The sequence below is a fragment of the Lithobates pipiens genome, unplaced genomic scaffold (assembly GCF_037356315.1).
Source record: "Lithobates pipiens isolate NorthernLeopardFrog02 unplaced genomic scaffold, aLitPip1_a1.2 Scaffold_8, whole genome shotgun sequence".
Taxonomy (NCBI): Eukaryota; Metazoa; Chordata; class Amphibia; order Anura; family Ranidae; genus Lithobates; species Lithobates pipiens.
In genome coordinates, this window is record NW_027507903.1 from 83,514,264 (window position 1) to 83,536,814 (window position 22,551).

General features: G+C 40.1%; 1 protein-coding gene across 3 annotated transcripts in view; it reads left to right on the forward strand.

Annotated features, from left to right (window-relative positions):
• MYZAP (myocardial zonula adherens protein) overlaps positions 1-22,551 on the forward strand; it is a 154,502-nt gene that overhangs the window by 101,418 nt on the left and 30,533 nt on the right. For all 3 annotated transcript variants that reach the window (XM_077473102.1, XM_077473101.1, XM_077473103.1), the window contains 5 exons: positions 11,432-11,515; positions 13,906-14,067; positions 17,549-17,641; positions 18,148-18,261; positions 21,448-21,600. In XM_077473102.1, the coding sequence (XP_077329228.1) occupies positions 11,432-11,515; positions 13,906-14,067; positions 17,549-17,641; positions 18,148-18,261; positions 21,448-21,600 (606 nt within the window). The remainder of the gene's footprint in view (positions 1-11,431; positions 11,516-13,905; positions 14,068-17,548; positions 17,642-18,147; positions 18,262-21,447; positions 21,601-22,551) is intronic.

Below are 22,551 nucleotides of genomic sequence, written 5' to 3' on the forward strand. Positions count from 1 at the left end.
TATGTAGTATTTGCATGGCCATTGTGGAATATTTGTCATCCTGGAGGTTGCACTGTGTTCTCTCTATGTATACACTATGGCTCAGTACTATATTCCACGTGCATTTTGAAACATTATTTATGAACTATAATTACTAACGTAATTTATAGTGCATCGTCATCATCTTTGTTATTGTTATTATTATTAGTGTGCTCTAATAATTCTGCTTGTAGGGAAATAAATACAGGCATACTCCACTTTTAATTACGCAATGGGTTTATTTACTAAAGCTGGAAAGTGCAAAATCAGGCTCACTTCTGCATAGAAACCAATGAGCTTCTAACCTTGGCTTGTTTAATTAAGCTTTGGTAATAAAACCTGGAAGCTCATTGGTTTCTATGCAGAAGTGAGCCTGATTTTGCACGTTCCAGCTTTAGTAAATAAACCCCATTGTGTACGTAAAAGTGGGGTATGCCTGTATCCATCTAGTAAACTATTTTAAATTACTTTACTAAGTAAACTTTGAAGTCAAGGCAAAGCAATACCATAAACGTAAAGATTTAAGCTGGTGATGTGTACTGCATAATCTGTGAATAGTAAAATGCATATTACAATAAAAGTTACTGCACACACTATAAATATGTTAGAATCCTTACATGCCTGGTGTCATGGTAAAAATAAACAATATGCCTCAATGTCTTCATAGTGCCAACATCCTAGCTAACCTATATTAAGTTAACAAACAGTCCAACATCCAAAGTCCACGCTTGGTTATCAGCTTTCCACTTTGGATACAGGCCATCTCTCATCACGGTCCACCAAACAATAACGAGAAAACGTTACACACCAAGTTTAGTTAAAACATCTTTATTCCACATGAAAGATCACACCACCTCAGATCCTCACTCTTGTTTCGACCAGTAAGACCCTAATGTGTCAGCCAGTAGGGATCCTAGGTGGGGTGGTCATCCTACAATAAGCCCTTGTTGGATAAAATGCATCAGCCAGTAAGGATCCTTGGTGGGCTTATCATCCTACGATTGAGCTCCTGTTGGGTAAAATGCGTAAGCCCTTGTACACACGGTCGGACATTCCGACAACAAAATCTTTTGTCCGAAACTTGTGTTGCATACATACGGTCGGACAAAGTTGTCGGAAAATCCAATCATACGTAACATGATGACGTTATTTCATTACGACGGGCCTACATTCAGGGCATCTGAGCAATGCGTGGCACTTTGTCTGATCGAAATTCTCTACACACAATCGGACAATGTCCGATTGGATCATGCTGTTGGAAAGTTTTATAGCCCAGCTCTAAAACTTTGTTGGTCGGATATTCCGACGGAAACAGTCCGATGTAGCCCACACACAGTCGGATTATCCGACAACACGGTCCGATCGGACATTTTCCGTCGGAATGCCCGACCATGTGTACAAGGGATAAGAGTGAGGATCCTAGGTGGGGTGATCATCAGACTCTTCCATGAAGATTTATCTATATGTTAACAGAACATGCTCCATAACTGCATTCAGGCATGTATGATCAAAAACATACCTAGAAAATGAGTAATTGGGTACAATATGCCATTCCTTGTCCACAACAATTCTTCTTTTTTTTTTTTTTTTTTTTCCTGAAAGAAACGATTGGCAGTCCCCTGTGTATCACTAAACCCTAATGCTGGAAATGTAACCACTTCATGACCTGGCCATTTTATCTATTTGGCACTGCGGTATTTTAACTGGCGATTGGGTGGTCATGCAACACTGTAATTTATATATTTTTTTCACACCTTTTTTTGGTGGAATTTGATCACTACTGTCTTTTTTTTTTTTTATTGGCAATATAATTGAAAAAATACCAAAATTAAAAAAAAAAAACAAAAAAAAAAAAACAATATTTGTTTGCCTTCTGCTATAAAACGTATCCAATAACATTTTTAAAAAAAATCGAATTTCTTCATAAATTTTGTTTCTGCTACATGTCTTTGATAAAATAAATCCCAATAAGTGTATATTGATTGGTTTGCGTTAACGTTCTAGCGCCTGCAATTTATGGTGTATATATACTGGATTTATTTTTTATATACTTATTATGGTGGTGATCAGCGACTTATAATGGGACTGACGCTGGGGGGGGAACTGACTAACTGCCACTGACATCACCACCAACGCTAATAAAGTGATTACAGGCATACCCCACTTTTAAGTACACAATGGGGTTTATTTACTAAAGTTGGAAAGTGCAAAATCAGGCTCACTTCTGCATAGAAACCAATGAGCTTCCAGATTTTATTACGATAGTGATTCAATTAAAATGCTTAGAAACTGTGGTGCACAAGTGGGGGTGAAGGTGGAGGGGGCCACATACTGGTTAGTGTTAAGGGCTTAATTTGGGCATTAAGGTTAACCATTTGCCAACCGCCCCACGCAGATATACTGCGGCAGGGTGGCCGCTCTGTGCTGGATCACATATCTGATAAGTGATCTGCGCTTCTGTATAGGGTCATTAGTACAATGTATAGTGTTAGCACTGATCCCTGTATTAATGTCACTATTTATGTCAGTCAGTTAGTGTAGTCCCCCCCCCCCCCCCCCGCCAGTGTCAGCTAGTGTCAGACCACCATACTATCACAGTCCCACTATAAGTCATTGCTCACCGCCATTACTAGTATATATAAAAAAAAATCAAAATTCAGTATGTATACTATACGCTATAACATTCATGCAAGCCAAATAATACACACTTAGGATTTTGTTTTACCAAAAACATGCAGCAGAATACATTTTGGCCTAAATCCATGAAGAAATATGTTTTTTTTTTTTTTTAAATGATTGGACATATATAATATATTTATATTTATATATTTTTTTGTTTCAAAATTTTCCATCTTTTTTCATTTATATCAGAAAAAATAACCCATTGATAATCAAATACCACCAAAAGAAAGCCCTATTTGTCTGAAAATAAGTGTTGCATGACTGCACAATTGCCATTTGAAGCAGCACAGTGCAAAAACTGCCCTGGTCACGAAGGGGGTAAAATCTTCTGGAGGTCAAGTGGTTAAAGCGGTATTGAATTTATTATATTGCAGCTTACTAATGTTTAGATGTGAGAGAGAGTTCTCTTCTTCAAGCTTTCTTTCTTCTATTGTCATCTGGTGATCCAGTAATTAAGTCTGTGTTTTTTTTTGTTTTGTTTTGTTTTGTTTTGTTTTTTTAAAGAACCACCTCTCTTGCAGATTATGAGTTACAGTGATAAGGCAAACCATTTAACAGTGGAAGAGGTGCTTACAATGATCAGCTTATATTTGTTTATGTTAAACATTTAACCCAAAGGGAAAGAAAAAAAACTGTAACTGCTTATAAAGTATTACTTGGAGCTTCAATTTGGTAGTGTATTTAAAGCTGATAGTACATTAAACAAGCCCCTACCTCCACACTGACAATGCTGCTGTTCAAGGTGCCCCCTGTTATCCTTTATCCAGAGTGGGGGCACTCTAATGTAGGAAGTGTGTTACTGGCCAGATCACCAAGTAAAAACAGAGGGGGGAAAAGCCTGAAAAAATAAAAGTAATGCAGCCACCACATTTAATGATTAGTAAGCTACATAATATTATATTTTTGGATTTTGTTTTAATGCCGCTTTAAGTGTTAGGGTGCCTAAGCAAATGAGTTAAAATAGGCCCCTTCTATTCATCGGGCGCCCCCAGGGAAAGTGGCTTTCCCTGGGGGCACCCATGTGTGCTCGACCCTGAGTCCTGATCCTATGGACACAGACAGTGGGAATCGCCCCCCCCCCCCCTGCTCCCATGTCACCAGATGTGATTGACAGCAGCAGGAGCCAATTACTTCCACTACTATCAATATGTCCAATGGGTAGAGACACCGCAGCGGGAGCTGCTGCGCTCATGCACATCACTGGATCAGATGCGCTCAGATTAGGAGAAGGGGGGGATCTGGGGGGCAGCTATGGCACACACAGCACACATAGGAGCACCAGGCTCTGTCAGAAAAAATTAAGTCAGCAGCTACAAATACTGTAGCTGCTGACTTTTAATATTAGGACACTTGCCTGTCCATGAATGTCTTCACCCAAGTTGATTTTTCAATTAGCCCTCGGGTGCTGCTGCCACTATTTCAGGTAAGGGAAACCAGCAGTGAAGCCTTGCAGCGTCACAACCGGTTCCCTACTGTGCATGCACGAAGTGCGCTTCGCTTTGTGAATGGCCCGGCGACAGGAGAAGGACTCTCGGATGACTTTGCCATGGCCGCAGCGAAGTCACCCGGAAGTGGGTACCTGTCAAAACCAGAAAGTTGCCAAAATTGGCAGCAAAGGGGGGGGGGGGGGATAAGCAGGGCTGCCCCTTTTGGGTGAAGCTCCGCTTTAAGGATAAAAATCTAAACGAAACTAAAGGCAACATTTTTTTTTAATTGGATATAGTAAGGGGGGGGGGCGGGGGATTATAACTCTCCATTGTGGAGATTTCCCTTGACTTCCTGTCCCATAGCCAAGACAGGATTTTAGAGGAAATCCCACTAAATTCAGGGAGTCCCTGATTGTTATCAGGGTCACCAGAACTAGCGTCCTTATTAGAAGATTTCCAGTTCTAGTGACAACACAAAATATGGGACCACCCTGTTTCTGTTCTTTGCCCCTTGCTCATCTGCGCCCGGGGCAGCTCATCCTCCTGCTCACCCCTTGTCCCGGTCCTGATAATCTCTAAAATTCACTGACCGCTAACATTTAATAAATATGGTTGTTTGAACTAGACTGACTCACTTCAGTATAATTGTTAAGCTTCAACCAAGGTCACTACACCGGTAGAGAACTATTTTTTGATTTATTGTCATCTGAACAAATCACTGTTTCACACACAATTAAAAATGTAAACTAACTTCAGATCCAAATCCAACCAGCCAATCCTAAGCAATAACATCCTGACCGTAGTTCTACAGAAATGTTTTATTGCAGCCTCGTATAGAGGACTTCCCTTCACTTCCTGTTCTGACATTTGACAAAGGTACAGGAGAGATTTTTTCCTTTCACTTTCTGTTCTCTCAGACACCAATCGAGTAGACAGGAACACAAAGTTGAGTTTATGTTTACTGAGTAAAGTGGTTGTTCAGAACATTTCTGTAAAAAAATAAAAATAAAATAGTGGTTGTTAAGCCACTGTCATATCTTCATATAATCCTCTGTTTCCAATTCCTAATCTTGTGTGCCCATGTTTTATAAACAAAATGCCATTCCGTACCCAATTTGCAAGCGCCCCTCGGTGCTCACGTGACTGGCTGCCTTTCCCCTCTGTCATTCTGACAGCTACAGTGGGAGGGGTTGAGAAACCCCCGCTAACATCAGTAGGGAGGAGAGGGACAGCTGGTCATGTGAATGCCGAGCGGCGATCTGAAATCATGTATAGAATGGCATTTTTTTTGTATAATACACAGAGACATGGGCACACAGCATTAGGAAACACAGTGGATTATATGAAACATTAAAAGTAATTTTAACAGCAAGAGAGGGAGGGGAGCGCACTGTCGCAAGCTGACAGGCAGGGAGGGAGGGGGGAGAGGACAGAGGGGAGGTATGGGTGATGGAGGCACGTAAACTGACCACTGTGTCAAGTCTCAGCAGCCATTATAAACTGTGGTCAGTTTACAGGGGGGAGGGCAGAACCAGGCAGGATCAGCCAGGTATTTCGGGTGATGCAGCTGGCAAATTACACAGCACAGGCACTGTGATGTATAACATGCTTTAAAGGAACAGGATCTTTTTTTTTTTTTTTTTTTTTTTTAGGGTAACAAAAGCTTTAAGTTTGACCTGCAGTTAGGGATTTCTTATCTACTTTAAATTCAATGTACATGTTTTAATTATATAGTTATTTAAAAGAAAATGAAAGCATGATGTGAAAAAAAAATGGATGGAACTTAATGCGGAGTTCCACTCAAAAGCGGAACTTCTGCTTATCCATTACCACACCAGAACCCCCCCCCCCCCCCCCGGTGTTTTTGACAGGTACAGTTCCCCACTTCCAGAAGACAGGGCCGCAGCCCGATCTCTTGTAAGTTTTGCCCCCTCCTCCGCCGTTAGACCAATTTGAAAGTGCAGCGCGCTTCGTGCATACTCAGTAGTGAAGCCTTACCAGGAATGGCGGTGGCTGCACCCGACCCAAAGATCGGCTGGGATGCCGACATTGCGGGCTCCCTGGACAGTTAACTGTCCATATATTGAAAGTCAGCAGCTGCAGTAATTGTAGATGCTGACTTTTATTTTTTTGTGGGGGGCTGAACCTCCTCTTTAATGAAATGAGAGTGCAGAGAAGGGTGACCAAATTGAGGACCTTTCCTATGAGGAAAGATTAGTTGATATTTTAGTTTATTCGCTCTTGAAAAAAAGGTGATTAACAGGAATATGATCACCATGTACAAAATGCATAAGTGGTCCCTATAGTGAACGTTTTGTAGAGTTATTTACTCCTCGTGAAGAGGACAGGGGGTACTATTTACATTAGGAGGAATAGAGCTTTAATCCTCCACATACAGTGCCTTGCGAAAGTATTCGGCCCCCTTGAACTTTTTAACCTTTTGCCACATTTTAGGCTTCAAACATAAAGATATAAAATTTAAATTTTTTGTGAAGAATCACCAACAAGTGGAACACAATTGTGAAGTGGAACGAAATCTAAAAAGCTGAAAAGTGGTGCGTGCAAAATTATTCGGCCCCTTTACTTTCAGTGCAGCAAACTCACTCCAGAAGTTCAGCGAGGATCTCTGAATGATCCAATGTTGTCCTAAATGACTGATGGTGATAAATAGAATCCACCTGTGTGTAATCAAGTCTTTGTATAAATGCACCTGCTCTGTGATAGTCTCAGGGTTCTGTTGAAAGTGCAGAGAGCATCATGAAGACCAAGGAACACACCAAGGAGGTCCGTAATACTGTTGTGGAGAAGTTTAAAGCCGGATTTGGATACAAAAAGGAGCACTGTGCAAGTGATCATTTTGAAATGGAAGGAGTATCAGACCACTGCAAATCTACCAAGACCTGGCCGTCCCTCTAAACTTTCAGCTCAGACAAGGAGAAGACTGATCAGAGATGCAGCCAAGAGGCCCATGATCACTCTGGATGAACTGCAGAGAACTACAGCTGAGGTGGGAGAGTCTTGTCCATAGGACAACAATCAGTCGTACACTGCACAAATCTGGCCTTTATGGAAGAGTGGCAAGAAGAAAGTCATTTCTCAAAGATATCCATAAAAAGTCTTGTCTAAAGTTTGCCACAAGCCACCTGGGAGACACACCAAACATGTGGAAGAAGGTGTTCTGGTCAGATGAAACCAAAATCGAACTTTTTGCCCACAATGCAAAACGATATGTTTGGCGTAAAAGCAACACAGCTCATCACCCTCAACACACCATCCCCACTGTCAAACATGGTGGTGACAGCATCATGGTTTGGGCCTGCTTTTCTTCAGCAGGGACAGGGAAGATGGTTAAAATTGAGGCGAAGATGGATGCAGCCAAATACAGGACCATTCTGGATGAAAACCTGTTGGAGTCTGCAAAAGACCTGAAACTGGGACGGAGATTTATCTTCCAACAAGACAATGATCCCAAACATACAGCAAAATCTACAAAGGAATGGTTCACAAATAAACGTATCCAGGTGTTAAAATGGCCAAGTCAAAGTCCAGACCTGAATCCAATCGAGAATCTGTGGAAATAGCTGAAAACTGCTGTTCACAAACGCTCTCCATCCAACCTCACTGGGCTTGAGCTGTTTTGCAAGGAAGAATGGGCAAGAATTTCAGTCTCTCGATGTGCAAAACTGATAGAGACATACCCCAAGCCACTTGCAGCTGTAATCGCAGCAAAAGGTGGCTCTACAAAGTATTAACGCAAGGGGGCCGAATAATTTTGCACGCCCCACTTTTCATTTTTTTATTAGTTAAAAAAGTTTCAAAAATCCAATAGATTTCGTTCCACTTCACAATTGTGTTCCACTTGTTGGTGATTCTTTACAAAAAATAACATTTTTATATCTTTATGTTTGAAGCCTGAAATGTGGCAAAAGGTTGAAAAGTTCAAGGGGGCTGAATACTTTCGCAAGGCACTGTACAAAGGCTTCTTGAAATGTGATATAGAGTCCCTCATGAACTTGATCTGGGCAGCTCCATGGATTGTTTTAAAGGTTAAGTTTGCCTTAAAAAAAGAAAAAGGACATGTTTTTGGAGCAAAAAAAGGCGCATTTATTTTTATTTTTTTCTTAGGAGTCTGCAGAGCATTGCACCCCCGATAAGTGGATCATGGATACAACGTCAGGCTTTTGCAGACACTTATTCCAGCTTTCTATCCAAACCTCTGTACGGGATTTCTGTTAAAAAGCTGGGGGTAGTATCAATGAACTACAAGGTTGCTTATCAGTGCCCTTGTAATTCATTGAGAACTTAAAGCCATCTGTCGCAATGGAAGACGCGGCTTGTAGTTTATCCATTTACAGATCTCTGTGAATGAATGGTGATGCTGTGTGGGGGCGGAGTTCTACACAGCTGCGCTGATTTTAAAATGTGACAGCGGCCAGGGGGAGAGGAACCCCCAGAGTGGTGCATAACATGCCTTTTGCCTACTGTGGGTATAGGGTTCTGTGTATGGAGGTTTTCTATATAATGTTCTATATATTTTATTTATTTATTTTTATATTAGTTGAATGAAATAGACCATGTGTCTTTTTTCAACTTAACTTACTATATAATATATACTGTTTGCATCTGCTAAACATTTGTATTACATGGTGTGAAGACAAATGGATAATAATTAAAATTGTTTAACTTTTGCAAATGTTATTTGCATCGTTTTAACAAACCAAAAGTGTGTTGACACGTTCTAACTATATCGGGCTGCACTGCATTTTTTAAACAATTGTTTTAATGTGAATGGTAAAATGCAGTACACAGGAACTTTTTTCCTAAGTGAAAATGTTCAAATTGGACCCAATTAGCCAAGGTATCAGGTGTGAATGGGGAGCAGGTGTGTTAAATTTGGTCATATCACTCTCACTCGCTCATACTGGTCACTGGAAGTTCAAGATGGCACCTCATGGCAAAGAACTCTCTGAGGATCTGAAAAAAATAATTGTTGCTCTACATAAAGATGGCCTGGGCTATAAGAAGATTGCCAAGACCGTGAAACTGAGGTGCAGCATGGTGGCCAAAACCATACAGTGGTTTAATAGGACAGGTTCCACTCAGAACAGGTCTCGCCATGTTTGACCAAAGAAGTTCAATGCACATGCTCAGCATCATATCCAGAGGTTGTCTTTGGGAAATAGATCAGAATTGCTGCAGGGATTGAAGGGGTGGGGCCAGCCTGTCAGTGCTCAGACCATACACCATACACTGCATCAAATTGGTCTGCATGGCTGTCATCTCAGAAGGAAGTCTCTTCTAAAGATGATGCACAAGAAAGCTCAAGAACGGTTTGCTGAAGACAAGCAGTCTAAGGACATGGATTATTGGAACCATGTCCTGTGGTCTGATGAGACCAAGATAAACATATTTGGTTCAGATGGTGTCAAGTGTGTGTGGTGGCAACCAGGTGAGGAGTACAAAGACAAGGATGTCTTGCCTACAGTCAAGCATGGTGGTGGGAGTGTTATGGTCTGGGGCTGCATGAGTGCTGCGGGCACTGGGGAGGTACAGTTCATTGAGCAATCCATGAATGCCAACATGTACTGTGACATACTGAAGCAGAGCATGATCTCCGCCCTTCAGAGACTGGGCCTCAGGGCAGTATTCCAACATAATAATGACCCCCAACACACCTCCAAGATGACCATTGCCTTGCTAAAGAAGCTGAGGGTAAAGGTGATGGACTGGCCAAGCATGTCTCCAAACCTAAACCCTATTTAGCATCTGTGGGGCATCCTCAAATGGATGGGGAAGGAGCAAAAGGCCTCGAACACCCACCAGCTCTGTGATGTCTTCATGAAGGAGTGGAAGAGGGCTCCAGAGGCAACCTTTGAAGCTCTGGTGAACTCCATGCAAAAGAGGTTTAAGGCAGTGCTGGAAAATAATGGTCACCACACAAAATATTGACACTTTGGGCCCAATTTGGACATTTTCACTTAGGGGTGTACTCACTTTTGTTGCCAGCGGTTTAGACATTAATGGCTGTCTGTTGAGTTATTTTGAGGGGACAGTAAATTTACACTGTTATACAAGCTGTACACTCACTACTTTACATTGTAGCAAAGTGTAATTTCTTCAGTGTTGTCACATGAAAAGATAGAATAAAATATTTACAAAAATCTGAGGGGTGTACTCATTTTTGCGAGATACCGTAGGTCTTGTTGAAAACAGTGGCTTTTCTCTTGTCCATGCATTTTGCTTTCCCTTGAAAATGTGGCACAATAGTTGACAACACATCCAGTGTGAATATGCCTTTCATCTTTTAGTGTAGTGTGGTTCATAAATAGATTCTTTTGTTATTGTGCAGTGTTCACAGGCAACGCTTCTAGAAGGACATACACAACACATCCAAGCTTGACATTCATTTTTTTTTCATTCATTGTAATCTGTTACAATTGTTCACATATCGTACAAATACCAACAATTAAAAGAATGGTTCAGAGTCGTCATTATCTATCTGTGTTTCATCCTAGGTAACTAAATGTCACACTGTTTAACCTGATATTTTTGAGTAATCCTGTTCGCCCTTTTAGGCCTACATGCACACGGATGTTTTTATGCATAAAATATGTCTAGTATAAAAAGCAAAGTATTTTCTCATGCCCAAGGAGCTGCAGGTGGGGTGTACAGCAGCCATATTGGTGAAAGTCTATACTCTTCTGTACCTGCCTGAATGCCGATGCTTCTGCACACCGGCTTTTACCCATTAATAAACACGCATTCTGCATTTAGCAAAATATTTTTTTCTTCTGGTAGCTTGCTTGAGCTGTATTTCTAATCGTCATGCAATATTTACATACAGCACTTTGTGTTCTAGAAACAGTACACTGTCAAGAATAGAATGGTGTGCATGTCTGTTATTGTCTGCAGGATACCAGACAAAAGATGAGCTGGAACGTCTAGCCCCCTTCAGTCTAGGACCTAGACCTTCACACACACCCATGTCTTGTGAGGAACTGGGCTGACAAGGTGGACAGAACATAATGTACTATTATATGTATTTGATTATTCCTCCATCTGTCATGGCCAGGCCCCAATCCCTCTGTATCCATTGTTCCTCATGTAAAATCCATCTGCGTTGCTCATTTAGTGGTTGTTGTGTTGGTTACTAGAGGATACAATGTGTTATTTTCTGTAACTGCCTAAAAATACAGTAATTCATAGTGACCAGTTATGTGTCTTCATTGTCAGCACTTTTTCATTCAAATGTAATAGTGCATTATATAATTTCTCCTTTTTTTTTTTCTTTTTTTCTTTTTAAGGTTGATATTAAAAACACAGCAGAAAGGAGGAAAAAAAGAAATGGCTATATATCTGAAAGGACCCCATCTGAACCGCCAACCCTTGTAAGACGAATGCTGTACATTGTTGTAGTAGATTATAATCTGGCCTGTAATTAGATATGATGTTGACCTAGGCACACCTGAATGATGAACCCCTTTGTATAAGCTTTGCCAATTGTGTGTTGTAATTATTTTAGCAAAAGCTTCTGCTAGTGATGTAATGTGCTGATGGTGGCAGAAGACAATCTGCTTTATGTGCAGAGTTTTTTTCACTTTACAAAGTACTAAATAAACCAAAGTAAAGGCGGGTTTATACTTCCTGAGCAATAATTACATACTTCTAGCTGCACCTACGCCTCCTTCCTTTATAAATCAAATTTATTTATTGGAAAAGTTTTGAACTGTACAGAAGATAGAAACAAAATAAAGAAAATGTAATCACAATCTGTAAGGCTTGGGACCCTGCCCCTTTACCCTGTAGTGAACCTAGGGCAGTGATGGCGAACCTTGGCACCCCAGATGTTTTGGAACTACATTTCCCTTGATGCTCATGCACTCTGTAGTGTAGTTGAGCATCATGGGAAATGTAGGTCCTCAACATCTGGGGTACCAAGGTTCGCCATCACTGGCGTAGGGTGCCATCATAGTAAATACAGCATGCAATGCAATTCTTCATAAAGACTAACTCCAGGAAACTTGAAAATTCTCCCTTGTGTAGGTGGGCAGGGAAAAGAAGAATTGCTTACCCATTCCTCTGCTCCTTCATATTGCTAGAACAGTCCCAGCACCATCTTCTGCCCTATGCTCTGGCGGTCTAAGGTCCTGATGTCATCAAGACCATAGTCTTGATAAACCTTCATAGTCCTGCATTGGATGTGAGGACTCCAAAGGTACAGTTCCCTGCAAAAGAATGGGGGAGCGCCATCTGCCAGTGGAGGATTGGGTAATTAAAAGCGCTTTTACTCTCCCCAAGACTGAACGAACAGTTAAAACTTGAGGTGTGGGCACAGCCCCACTGCACGGAAAAGAGTTTTCAGATTTCCTGGAGTTGGATGTTAAGGGTGCCATCCTGCCTCCAATCAGATGTGAGAAACCCAGCAGGGTTTTCTGAGATTAGCTGTGACAGACAACCCTATTAAAAAAGCAATGGGAGACTACTGGCTCCCACAACTAATTGCAGCCACTTTTATGTAATCTCTCATGCAGCGATCACATGTGAATGAATGGCCCTGAATACAGGTAGTCTTCCTCCAGGACTGATCAGTGATCAGGGTGATGCTTTTAATGGGGCTGCCTCCCACAGCTATTCACCAGGAACCCCCGCTGGAATTCTTGTATCTAAATGCTACTGGACCCATTTGCAGGTCTGAATACAACTTAAGGGAGACCCAGCTTATTTTAACATGGCCATCACGCACAGCTGGGCTTCTCCTGTACAAGCAGGGTTGCAGGGTGTCACAAGGCTTTCAGCCCAAACCACATATTGTATATGCATAGATGTAGGTCCTAGAATTCCCCTCCCCATCATCCAGGTCCCTTCACCTTTAACCCCTTTCCACCTGCAGTACTCACACTCATAGGCCTATGTTTGGCACTTGGTCCAGACAGAAGCTTCAGAATTCCAGCTGACAACCTGGGGCCCATGAGACACCTGATGCATGCTGCATGAGGAGGTTCTTTATCACTGTCTGGCAGGGGACTTCTTTTCCTCCATCATTGCCCACTCCAGCGCCAACCTGGTTTACGCCAGTAAATGTATAACTCTCTTTCCACTTCCCAGGTAATAACTTATCACTTTACTCTATTAGATCATCACAACTCTTGGTAGCAATGAAAATTCTTTACTTGCATTCAAAAGCAAAACAGTACAGTCCACATAATGGTTTCAGAAGTTTCCAAAGCATTACCCTCATCGGATCAGCATCCACTAGTTGAGTTGGCATACAGGAGCATTGTAGTACTAGTACCACACTGTCCCTCTTTCTATATACTCCTTTCAGGTATATTTCAGAAATGTGTCAACAACAACGGGAGAGCAAAGCAAAAAACCTCAGCACACCACCTGTTCTCGCAGGTCACCATTTCCAGCCTTAAAGCTAAAGCTCCTTTCCACCTTATATAGTGGCATCCACATAAATACTCCTTCAGTAAGAGGAGCGACCCTTAAAGGGGACCTGTACCTGAATACATACTATCTATAAATTGTCTTCTACTTTGGAGTGTAGGAGGACAACACCTAGTGTTGACAGAAGACATAAACAATAAGAAGGTGCAATAATTAGATATTGCTTTTTTTGGATGGTATATAAGGCATATCAATTCCACAGAATTAGGGAAAATATCATACAAGAACTAAGAAAAATGGTCAGGAAGCAAAGAATAGTAAAGAGATATGAATATATAAAGTATACTGTGATTATTTTTTTTTTTTTTTTTTTTTTTTTACTTTTCAGCACCTTTATACTGTGCCTAGAAACACTCCATCTTCAGGAACGCCTCCTCATGGTGTCGTTTATGGAGTCGTGCAAAGGTCTGAAAACAATCATCAGAATGAGGTGGTTGTTTATGAATGGTCATCCCATCAGCTGAAAGAAGAAATGAACTACATTAAAGATGTACGTTACCATTTTTGTTAGCATTTTATACTTAACACCAAGTTTTTAAAGGTTCTGTCAGTACTATACGCTATTAGCTTACAATGTTCAGATACATTTGCCATCCTGCATTTCACAGGTTATTGAGATGTCTATGAGCTATGACATGTCCTATGTTTCCCCAAAAATAAGACTGGGTCTTATATTAATTTTGGCTGCAAAAGACACATTAGGGCTTCTTTTCAGGGGATGTCTTATTTATTTATGTACAATAATCTACATGTAAATGATTTATATAAAATATAACTGTAACTTCATATTTTGCCATTAGATTTAACACTCTGCTCTTATTTTCCAGTTTCTGTGTCTCCTGTCTTCTCTCCCCCTCTCCCCCTTCCCCCCTCTCCTCCTCTCCCCCTCTTCCTCTCTGCCTGTCAGCTCAAGAGTCATTAGCATTTAGCATTAAGGAATCTTGTAATTCGCTCTATTACAGTATTATATAATGTTCAATATGTGTTTATGAAACATTATTGTGCAAAATACCTTCTTTACAGTGCCACTGGGCACTTAAGTGACCCCCTGGAGCTCTCTTCCCCAGAGGGAGCGGCCGAGATCCCCTGTTGATGTCAGCTGGGAGGAAATGAGGAGAGCATCGGGAGGTCACATGAGTGCCCGGCAGTGCTGTAAGGAAGGTATTTTGTACAATAATGTTACAGAAACACATACATTGCTATAGAATATAAAATCCTTTAACAGAGCGGATTTTACACCCACCTTAACTAGGTGTTGTTTTCAGGGTAGATCTTATTTTTGGGGAAATAAGGTAGTATAGTGCATAGCTGTCTGCTGCACCACAATTGATATTAGTTTCAGCTATACAATCCTGGGTTGTCGTGGATTTTGATTGAAATCTCTTTCCTGGTCCTTTGCAGCTCTGGATTGTCTACTGTATTTTGCAATAGGCCTATAGGGAGTGATTTACTAAAGATAAATACACTACTCACTTTGCAAGGGAAGTTACTCTCTGCAAAGGAATTTCCCCAGAGCTTAGTAGATGTGGTGAAATTTCATTTTACAAAGGATACCCAATCATGTGCAAGGGGGAAAAAAAAAACAGCATTTTTGTTTGCACATGATTGGATGATGAAAGTTAGAAGAGCTTCACCCCATTTACTAAGCTCTGGAGAAAATTACTTTGCAGGGTGGAACTGCAAAGGGAACTGTGTTTTTGCCTTAGTAAATCAATCCTACAGTTTAATAACAGCCTCCTATCTTAAACCTCCTCACACCAGTATATTTATAAATTGTTAAATATTCATCCTTAAGGTGATTAAATGCTGAGGCACTGGTCACCTAATCTCAACTAAACGGGCTTAAGCTACCGATGTTCAGCCTGAACCAGCAATTCATTGTCTGCCTGAAGAGCGCTCCTTTCCTTTGAATATAGTCTTATAACCAGTGCCACTACGGCCCCAGAGCCATAGTATAATTAGGATTACGTAAGTATTTAATCTGCTATACTGTGACAGGACGTTGAGGCTGGAGGCAGAGGACTTGCTAGGCTATGGGGCTAATTTACTAAAGTCAAATACGCTGCTCATTTTACTAGGGAAGTTGCACTTTGCAGAGCAATTATGCCCAGAACTTAGAGAATGAAGTGGAACTCGGCTGACTACCACCATCCAATCAATTGCAGATGAAAATGCTGTTTTCTTTTGCAACGTGAAATTTCACCACATTCATTAAGCTCTGACTAAAACAGGTTGTGCATTTGGCTTGCAAATTGAACAGCCTGTTTGCTTTTAGTAAATCATGTCTATATTGGTTGTGGAGCCTCAATGGATAGTGGCCTACATCAGCAGAGTTTTGGATGATTCGGGACACCAAGGACCACAACAGAGGAGGATTTTAGAATGGGATATGGATATTTAGGAATGTCATCTGATTAGCAAAAATTGTTTGATTAAAGTGTGTTAATCCCAAATTGTGGGAGCTTTGTCTAATCAGGACAGCCTTGCATTTGGGCAAACTAAAGGATACTGAAAGCACTTCTGAATGTGTGGTCTTCATACCGGTTAGCAGCTTTAAGTGTTTTTTACAGTGACATAATCTGTTTAAGTGCATATATTTATTATTTATTTCATTTTTTTTACTAATGTTTCCAGCAGAAATGAGCCTACTGACTGCAGTATTGAATGTAGCTGATTGCCTGTATGTAATTTAGCATATAGAAAGTGATAAATAGTTTCATTAGATGTACTTTAAATAAGAGAAACATAGGTTAATATAAAAATCTTGCAGAATAAATTCAGGGCTATCGGGGGCTCCTGGGCAATCTTTCAAGCCGTAATAGTGCATTATCGGCACTGGTTAGGATTCTCTTAAAATCCGGACAGAATTAGGCGTCATGATAAATTTGTTACTGCTAACATTCCCGCTTCTTTATATTTCTCTGTCTATGGGAAGCACCAAACTGGACATCTTGAGAAAAAAAATGAAGCGTTGTGTTATCTTGTGCGTTTTATATCCAGTATGTGTTAACAGTACAGTGAATATGAGTTACATGATTGTACAATTCCATTCTATGAATTACATAATGACATGATAGTCTTTAGATTTTACACAAAGTCTTTCTTGTTTTTAATCAGTTTATTTAAGGGTGACCCAAGAAACAGCAATTTCCCAATGCAGGGTAGTGCATTGCTAGGTACAGGTTTCATCAGATAAAGAGTAATGTTTGGGCAAAGTTTGGAGGCAGGTATTACGTTATCCATTGGGTCCAAACCTTTGCAGTTTAGGCATAGAGTCATGTACCATCACAGAAAGGTTCCCATTTATCAAGTAGCAAGACATCTTCTGCTTAACTTATTGTATCATTGGGGTCACTTATTTCCATACTTTTGATCAGATTTGCTTAACGGTCATGACGACATAAGTTGCAAGTTTAAATTGGAAACCAGGGCAACCCTCTGATTTTTAAGTCTACACAAAATAAATTTTTATTGTTATTGAAAATTAGCAGTGAAATTATACCAAGCAGCTTTATAAGTAGGCTGAACACTCTTAACATTCGCAAAGTAGCAAACTATTGATTTAATCCTTTAGAAAGAGCCCCTTAAGGTGAATGTAAAGCCAAAAGTATTTTTAACATTTTGGGAAAAAATATGGACGTATTAAAACCTGTGTCAGGTTTTTTATTGCTGTCTGTGTCCCCACTGTGGAGATATACCATCTCTATCTGTCATAATGACCACTGTCTCTTGTACAAGAAATGATGAAAAATCTAGATGAAAGTGAGAGGAACTCTTCCTATCAGGACGCAAACAGGAAAAAAGAAACTTGACAGCAGTCTTAACCATTCACTTTTATCTCCAAAAGAAAGGTTTGGGCTATACGTACACTTTAAATTTTCTTATGATCGGGGAAGAGCAGTAATCTCAAAAAACATGGACCAGTACACAACATGTATTACCAACATCAATATATTCCAATTTTATTACAGGTGAGAGTAACCCTGGAAAAAATACGAGAGAAGATGTTTGGAGAATATGATGAAATGAAAGAGAAAATGAAACGTCTCACACAAGAAATGAAAGTAAATATTTGTGTTTTTTTTCACGTGTATTGGGAAAGAAAAGGGGGCAACTAGAACATTTATACTGTATTATGTAACATGTTTTAAGAGCAGAAAAGCAGTAAAAAAAAAAAAAAAAAGTGTAAATAAAATATAATAAAAAAAATCAACTTTAAGAAGGTTAGCTTAGTGCTCTTAAGAGTTCATGAAATTTGGGTATTAAGGTAAGGAGATAAAAATATTCCCTTTTTTTGGGGATCCGTGAGCAATTTTATAAGTAAAAACCACTTAATCTCACAGATACTGAATTTTATCTTTTGGGAACTTGTTAGAAGACAAATATAGTAGCCACCAACGTGTTGAATGTGCATGTTTAGGGGCTGTCATTCTGATCCTTTCTTAACTACTTAATCTAAAATCTGTAGTTTACCATTTTGCTCAAGTTTTCTTTGTTCTAGTTTTTGTAAAGCAGTACAAATCATTGCATGTATATAGTTTTTCTTCTAGATTATTTTCTTTTATTTCAGGTTTCAACAGCAAAGCAAGAGTTGATAGAGCATCATTCCCAGACTCAAGCATCTGCCATAGACAGTCTCGATTCCATTAATAGCTCTTTAAATGCTTCCTCTTTGGATATGCAGGTATGTGAGTGTCACAGAAGCAGATCACTTTAAATGAAAGAATTCACACTAAGCATCAATTCTATTTACAAAAATGACAGTTAGGCTCCATTCGAACCTGAGTGTAGCAATTTACTGGCCTTTTTTGGGACATTTTTTTTAAGTGTTTTTGCAGCTTTTTACAAGCATTTTTAAAGCATTTCAGAAGTGTATTACATGCGTTTTACAGCTTCAGGCTTTTGTTTAGCCAATAGAAAGCACTAGGGAGAGGAGAGGGAGAGGAAATTATAGGTGAAGAGCTGCTATGTGAGCAGAAAACGCTTGTAAAACGCTAAAATCAGGCATTTTTATTGAAGTCTATGGGACAGAAAACACGTGTAATCTGTCAAAAATAAGCTTATGTACTTTTTTGAGTGACAGGTGTTTAGCTACAGGTGACAGAGTGCTCATTTGTGAACAGGGGCCATTGGAACGAATGGGATTTGTCTTGTTGAACATTTTAGAGCTTCAAGCTTCAAGCAGAAAATCGTTCAGATGTGAACGGGGCCTGAAACATTGGTGTCATATGTTATGTCTACTGCTTAAGTCAAAGCCATTGCCAAACTGTAGATCGATAAGCTCTTTTAGACTTTCTTCACGCTTTGCAAACATTCAGCTTTGGAAACCATTGCTTTTTCAATATGGTCAGATGTCCTCCTTTCCACTTTTCAATATATACAGCCACTGTGTTTGTTTTAGAGAGAGTATGTATGAGGATGGTATTCGATCATCTCCCTCCTGACGTATGTTTTTTTATTTTTATTTTATTTTTGTATAAACTCATTATTTCCTAAATCTTGTGTAGGAGAGATTTATGCTTTCACATGCATGTATTAAAGTGGTTATATCATTTCATTTTGCGTCAAGATTTGTGTCTTTTGAGCTAGGGCATTTGATATACGATGGCGTTCCTTTTTTCCATATTGGATTCTACCATTAGTATAGTGCTTTTGTCATGGTTAATTCTATGAACTATCCCCCTTTGTTTGGGGCTATGAATGGACATAATAACTCTAACGTTTGTACACAAATTGAGAAGATGTTGTTTGGTGTATGTAAATATGTATATTGCTCTTTGCACAAAGAATACATTAGATGCCAAATGAGTTTCCTTTTGTCTTTTTCCCCTCTCTTCTTTTCTATTTTTGTATTCTATTGTTCTAGAAATGTCAATAAAAATAAATTAAGTTAAAAAGAAAGTCCATGTGGAATCTGCACATCATGGTGGAGTGAAAAAATCCTTAGAGGATAAGGCCAACTTATTTTCCATCGTTCCAAATATCTTTTGTAGAATTAAAATCTGAGACAAACTAGATGTTAAAATATTTAGAATCCATTTTCATAGATTTCAATTATTAAAATCATCTTTTAGATGTTTCAGTTTAATTCTAGTTTGCTTCACATGAAAGTATGTTTGGGTAGCCAAAGTGCTTTGGATCATTGCTGAAGTGTATTAGAAAATCTTTTTTTTGTAAATGACACTCTTCCCATTTTCCAGGACGAGAGGGGAATAAGTATTTTGTTGTGTGGGCGCTCTATCCACCAGTCATAATGCTGAAGAAAAAGGATTACAGTGGGTGCTTACAGTAGAGTAATAGAATATTTACTATCGCTAAAGCTACGCTCCCACCTAAGCTAAATGTTACCTAAACTTTGCTTATTTCTGCTGCATACTCCTCCAGGGTTTCCAGCCTGTCGGACAAAAGCAGCACTGGTGTTCCCATTGACTTAAATAGGGCTGTATACAGAGGGTTTCTAGGTTAGGTATAGCTTATGAATCCATTAGAGTCATAGTGGATGCAGCGTGTAGATGTGGCCAGAGGCAGCAGAGGGAATTTTCACTCAACTGGTTGGAAAACCTTGAGGAAGGTCATGGCTCTGCAACAAAGGTATGTAAACAGATGCGAGGGTGAATGAAGGATATTTCTTTCTTTTTTTTTTTTTTTTTTAAATAAATGTTTATTAGAGATAAACGACAAACATATACTGTAAAATGCACATACAATGCCCAATCCCACAAACCAGGGGACATGATTATCAATTAGCATCAGAGCATCTTGGAGCCAATACAGTAAAGCAATAACGGAAGTGCCAGTGAAGAAAACATTCTAGAGAGTATGAGCAAAGTGCACAGCACTGATTCAAGGACCGGGTATCATGTTGTCTATCACAGAAACTGAGAGATGTAATTAAATAACAGGAAGAGGCAAGAGAGTGTAAAGGGGGGGAAAGAGAAGAAGAGGAGAGTCAAGGAGGGAAGAGAGAGGGTGAGGGAACGGTGGCTTGCGTGGTAACATGTAGAGGCTTAGCTTGTGCTGCTCAGTGGGATTGTGCTAATATATCTTTGTAGAATGTAGTGGAGGTAAATTTCCTCCAACAAGACCAAGTCAAAAGGGTTTTTTGTGAGGTATTCCTCTTGGTATGAGTAATATCCTCCATGAGGTGAACTGCCACAATTTTATGCATCCAACTTTTCAGTGACGGGATCTTGGGTTGGCCCCAAAGGGCAGGTATTTGTGTCTTAGCTGTGTTTAGCAGGTGGGGGATGATGGAGCGCTTGTACCGGCCCACAGGATCTGTAGTAGCATGGAAGAGAATGGTCCAGGGTTCGTTAGGGAGGAGAGTTCAGCAGGTGGAGGATAATGGAGCGCTTGTACTGGCCCACAGGATCTGTAGTAGCATGGAAGAAAATGGTCCAGGGTTCATTAGGGAGGAGGATGTCAGAAATACGTTGAATAATCTGGATGACACTAGACCAGAACGGCTTGATAAGGGGGCAGGACCACCAGATGTGTGCATGAGTGGCCTTAAACCCACAGTTCCTCCAGCATAGCAGGGAGTTGTCGGGGAACATCTGGTGTAATTTCGCTGGGGTGTAGTGCCATCTGGTGAGCAGGATATCTCATTTAAGCTGGGGAGGGTGTATTTAGCAATAGTTAAAATGAAAGTACAGCTGTCCTTTAAATGCTGATGTATAAGATTTCTTTTATAGTTCCATGCACTCCACTCCTACCTTCGCACTTTAAAAATTATGTTACAATTGAGCATAACATAGATTTAAACTTCAATAGACAGACAAAGAAATGTAGGAATAATTCCAAAACACTTCTGGTTCCATAAATTCAAATCCTTACTGCAATATTCAGCATGTTTTTTTGTCTGTTTCAGAAAAAAGTGGTGGATATGACCTTGGAAAACTGCAGCATCAGAGATGAGGTGAAGAGCTTAAAACATTCCTATGACATGTCCTTAGATAAATTAAAGGAAAAACAGAAGCTGCTGGACGCTGCACAAGCAGAAAATCAGCAATTAAAAATCAAGGTAAATGCATACAGTAAACCGCAATCATACTACGTAGACCAGCCCTTTCCCAACCATTTTAACATGAAGAAACCATTAAAAGTAACTTATCAGTCTGAAGTAAACACCTGATTTTATATTTAGCTTACTAGAGATATTTCCTGTAATTGTGAGCTCCATCTAGTAGCCATAATGCAGTCATTTTTCTGAAATACCTCAATCAGGAAAATACCAAATTATAGGCATTAGTTGGAGCTGACTATCATATGAGATCATTGTATTAAAGTAAATACAGTCAGAACTCATCACAGCTGGGTGAATGCTTGTCACGTGTCCAATTTTTTTATATATATATATATATAAATAGATCCCATAGTGTTACTCAGGAGCGGCCGGTCCATTAGGGGTGCAGGGAAGCCGCCCCCCCCAGTTTGGGTTTACTTCCTCTTTCATTCCCTGCAAAGGTAAAGCATAATGGACTACTATGCATCGCATAGTAGTCCATTATGTGTCACTTACCTGACACAGGAGTCAGCGAAGTCACCACTGTCCCCTGTAGTCCGGCGCATCCATCTTCTCGGTGGGTTTCGCTGCTCCGCCGCTGTCATCCAGCGAAGCTGCAATGACATCACTCCTGCGCATGCGCACTCGCGGCATACCGCTGTTGACCGTGGCACGCTCAGTGCGCCTGCGCACCGCTGTCTACAGCGCATGCGCCGTAGACAGCGGTGCCTGTCTTTCGCCAAATATCTCCTAAACCGTGTAGAATTAGGAGATATTTCTTGGACCTACAGGTAAGCCTTAATCTAGGCTTACCTGTAGGTCAAAGTTGGTTGTAAGGATTTACAACCACTTTAAAGGAATGATCTACTCATAATAACACAGTTTTAGAAAATACAAGAATTAAAATGACAAAGAATCTTAAAGTGGTATTAAACCATAAACCAAAATAATTGTAGCTTACAATTCCTA